At 42.4% G+C, this 4406-nt stretch overlaps 1 protein-coding gene across 1 annotated transcript in view; it reads left to right on the top strand.

The window, feature by feature from the left end:
• Positions 1–4134, top strand: part of LOC107299892 (zinc finger protein 814-like) — a gene marked incomplete at its 5' end in the record, with an annotated part of 26156 nt that extends 22022 nt beyond the window's left edge. Inside the window, 5 exons of the mRNA XM_029286898.1 lie at positions 1907–2040; positions 3571–3670; positions 3797–3846; positions 3889–3924; positions 4075–4134. Coding sequence (XP_029142731.1) covers positions 1907–2040; positions 3571–3670; positions 3797–3846; positions 3889–3924; positions 4075–4134 — 380 coding nt within the window. The remainder of the gene's footprint in view (positions 1–1906; positions 2041–3570; positions 3671–3796; positions 3847–3888; positions 3925–4074) is intronic.
• Between the last annotated feature and the right edge of the window lie 272 nt (positions 4135–4406).

Raw genomic sequence — 4406 nt, 5'->3', positions numbered from 1 at the left:
TTGTAGCTTTCTATAGGATGTGGTTAGTGCAGAAGCAGATTGCAAGCTTCTTCTTGCCCCATTGCTATGCTAGCTTCCTGTTAACCGTTATTTTCTCAGAGGATGTGGTTGCCTCACTTACTGTCCTAGGCCTCTAGTACGCAAGCTGGCCACTGGCCTAGTTTTGCTATAGAAGCCTGAACTATAAAATTCCAACAGATTTCTATGGTTTTTCCGGTATTTAAAACTAGGCTGTTTACCTTACACCAGTTCACCAACCCTTCAACCTCCTTGCAGTAAGCACCCTCATTGTCATCATGAATAAGGCCCGCTACTGTTGTATCATCTGCAAACTTCACAATATGGGTGGTGGCAAACCTAGCACAACAGTCATGGATCAACACGGTGAACAGCAGCGGACTTGGGATGCAGCACTGAGGAGAACCTGTGCTTAAGAAAATGGTATTAGAGGTATTTGTTCCAAATTGCACATATTGCAGCCTGTTGGTAAGAAAATCAAGAATCCAGTTACACAAAGAGCGTTTAAGCCTAAAAGGCCCAGTTTGTCTACTAGATGCTGGGGAATGATTGTGTTAAATGCCTAATTGAAACTCTGTGGCTGAAATTGTACCTTTTAGTAATAGCCTCATTTGACTCGTGACACTTTTTCCCATATCAGCGTTCTCCTTTTATTGCAGTGCACATTTCAATGGTTATGCTTAATATTATGGAATGTTATTGTTCATGTCTCTGGCGTAACTGAGGAGGATGATTTCTTCCATCCAATCAAGTCTTATTTTCTTTTTCTACTATAAGGCGTATAAAATGAAACCAGATTCTGTGTCCTGGATTCCCTCTTTTAATTGATGGAAATCTCTTTGCTATAATAGACTAATAAATTGCCTTTACACTATCATCCCACCCGGTGCCTAATTGCAGCAAGTGTGACATGGATCAATCTAGGGTCAATTTGGCCTCAGTTGTTGTGGGTGTGAAAGAGCTCCTCCATCTCATTCATATAATCTAAATGGGTTTTCCAAATGTCAGCACCACGTAAGGCCATCCCCAGATGGATGCTCTCAATGGTCTCCTTGTCTTCCAGGCTTTTTAGCAGACACAAGAGACTTTCTAAGGCCAGCAAAACTTCGTGAGATACTATCTATATCCTGGAGGAGAAGTAAATCTGGGTCCACTGATTCAGGCAGGAGACGATCAAATGAGCTGTCAAGGAGTGGAGATACAACTTAAAGAGGGTGCAGGTCTAAATAAAGCCCTGGGAGTCTTTTCCGAAGAGGTACCAGGTTGGTTAGCACATTTCATACAAATGCTGAATGAGAAAAAGTGACATCCCTTTTTATTGTATTCTCCTAAAAGGCCCAGTTTGTCTACTAGATGAATAGGGAATGATTGTGTTACATGCCAAACTGAAATTGTGTGGTTGAAATTGTCCCTTTTTGTAACAGCCTCATTTGACTCATTTGTACTGTATTCTCCACGTTCATCAAGATTTCTCTCATATGAAATCAAATGTAGGCTTAAAATCTAGAAAGGCTACAAGCAGTGATATTGTCCATATTGTTTTGTTTGATTTAGAAGAAAGACAGACCTTTTTGGTCGCAATTCTGAATTTCTAATGTAAGTACCCTTCATGAATTAATTTGTTTTTGTGAAAACTGGCTAAATGAACTCTCGTACCTGGGGGACTACCTGTAAATGCCTCCAGTGTGAAAAGAGCTTTACTGAAAGTCAAGGTCTCTGTAAACATCAAAGCATTCAGAGGAGAAAAAGCATATAAATGTCTGAGTGTGGAAGTAGCTGTAGTCGGAGGGGAAACCTTTATAGACATCAAAGTCTCCATTGAAGAGAGAAACCATATAAATGCCTGGAGCGTGGAAAGGGTTTCTGTGGGAAGGGAAGTCTTTATCAGCATCAATCCACTCGGGAGAAAAACAATACAAATACCTTGAGTGTGGAAAGAGCTTTATTGTTTGTGGACACCTCTATCGACATCAAAGAATTCACATGGGGGAAAAACCGCTAAATATGCCTGCAGTCACAACGGTGACTCACCCTCCCCATCCTCCTTCCCTTCTCCCCTCCCTCCCTCTCTTCACCTTCTCTTCTTTCCTTTCCCCTGCCCCCCCCGTCCCATTCCTCTCTGGTCCCCCCTCCCTAACCGTCCCACTGATCTGACTCTCATCCTCCCTCTCATCCTCATCCTGTCTTTCCCCCTAACCTCAGCTTAATCCTCATCCCAACCCAAACTCTCACCCTCACCACCATCTACCTCCCTGATAGTCGTTTATCAAAAGAGGGAAGGCTGCCCAGAGTCCAGGGGTCCTTCTGAACACTAACTCACCACTTAGGAGCCCCCTTCCCTCTGATAACTGACATAACTGACAGTTTAGCCTGCAGGGATGATGAGGTCACAAAGCCCTCAGGATTCCCCAGGAGATGACAGGCCTCCTTTGCCATCCTATCCCAGCTCAGCTGGATCTTGCCAGTCAAGGGTGGGTCCCAGCCACGGCCAAGCTGGCTGAAGGCTAAGAGGCCAACTGAAACAGGAACACCCAAAACTGAAATTAAGCATGCAAAGCTCTCTTAGGCAGAGGTTCTCGAACTCGGCGTCATGTTCCCTGGGAAGATATGAACAAATGGAGGAAAGATACAAACTGGGGGAAGGCTTGCCAATAAAAAATAGGTTGATATAAGAATCATCTCCACTTCTTTCTGGACAACTAGGTGGTGATGGTGTGTATTTGTAGCCTCCAAACTCGAACATTGCAAATTTGGTTTGGAGCTAATAAGAATTTGATCCCTGAACTTGAGAGAAATTTTGACCTTTGCAAAAGGGCTCATTTCCCCACTGGAAAGTACAAATCTCAAAATAACTCAGAGAAAGAAAAGAGCATTTATTAAGGGGGATCACGTATTTCTATAGGATACAGAAGAAATGATATATTTAGTATATGTGACACTTCAGTAAGCGAAAGATCAAACAATAAAAGACCTTGATTATATGTGAGACTTGAACAGCAGAAAACATGGAAGTCTAGATAACATTCCACAAGGGGCCAATTTAGGCTTAGGCTTTCCCAGATGGGAAGTTTGCTTAGAACTGGCAAGTGATTCAAGTGTTTAGGGATGAAAAGACAGGTTCTCCCATTCAAAAAAATGGCCTTGAGAAGAAAAAAACTTCCTTGTTTTGCAGAAGTTAAAAAGTAGCCAAACCACGATATTAAGAGTGCAGGTGACCCACTTGCATCCCTGGCTGGGCAGAACGGGGGGGGGGGGGGGNAAAGGATCCACTCAGGAGAGAAACACTATAAATGCATGGAATGTGGAAAGAGCTTCAGTCTGAGGGCAAACCTTTATACACATGAAAAGATCCATTCAGGAGAAAAACCATACAAATGCCTAGAATGTGGAAAGAGCTTTACTCTGAGTGGAAACCTCCATCGACATCAAAGGATCCACACTGGAGAAAAACCACATAAGTGCCTGGAGTGTGGAAAGAGCTTCAGACTGAGAGGAACTCTATATAGTCATCAAAGGATCCACACTGGAGAAAAATCATACAAATGCCTGGAGTGTGGAAAGAGCTTCAGTCTGACAGGACACCTTTATAGGCATCAAAGGATTCATATTGGAGAGAAACCATACAAATGTCTGGAGTGTGGAAAGGCCTTCAGTCGGAGGGAAACTTTTTATAAACATCAAAGGATCCACACAGGAGAGAAACAGCCTAAATGCCTGGAGTGTGGAAAGAGCTTCAGTCAGAGGGGAAGCTTTTATACACATCAAAGAATCTGCTTAGAAGAGAAAACCTATAAATGCATGGAATGTGGAAAGAGCTTCAGTGGGATGGTAAACCTTTATACACATCAAAGGATCCACACTGGAGAAAAGCCATATAAATGCCTTGAATGTGGGAAACGCTTCAATGTGAGGGGAAACCTTTATGTACATCAAAGAATTCACACTGGAGAGAAACCCTATAAGTGCCTGGAGTGTGGAAACAGCTTTAGTCAGAGGGGACACCTTTATAGACATCAAAGAATCCACACTGGAGAAAAACCATATAAATGCCTGGAGTGTGGAAAGAGCTTCAGTGGGAAGGGAAGTCTTTCTAAGCATCAAAGAATCCACACATGAGGAAATACCATATAAATACCTGGCAAAGACTGGCAAAAACTTTGGGATAAAAATATTAAGCTTACAAAAGCGGTAGCATATAAAGAAAACTTACATAAGATGTTTTATAGATGGCATATGACACCAGTGCGCTTAGCGAAAATGTTTAAAAATGTTTCGGATATTTGCTGGAAATGTAAACAACAGCCAGGCACTTATTACCATGCCTGGTGGACATGCTCTATCGCTAAGAAATATTGGTCTAAGATCCATAGATGGTTGGAAAAGATGAT

Source organism: Protobothrops mucrosquamatus, unplaced genomic scaffold (assembly GCF_001527695.2).
Source record: "Protobothrops mucrosquamatus isolate PMUCROS unplaced genomic scaffold, P.Mucros_1.0 scaffold5678, whole genome shotgun sequence".
NCBI lineage: Eukaryota > Metazoa > Chordata > Lepidosauria > Squamata > Viperidae > Protobothrops > Protobothrops mucrosquamatus.
The sequence above is the reverse complement of the archived record's forward strand: the minus strand, read 5'-3'. Positions and strand labels throughout refer to the sequence as shown.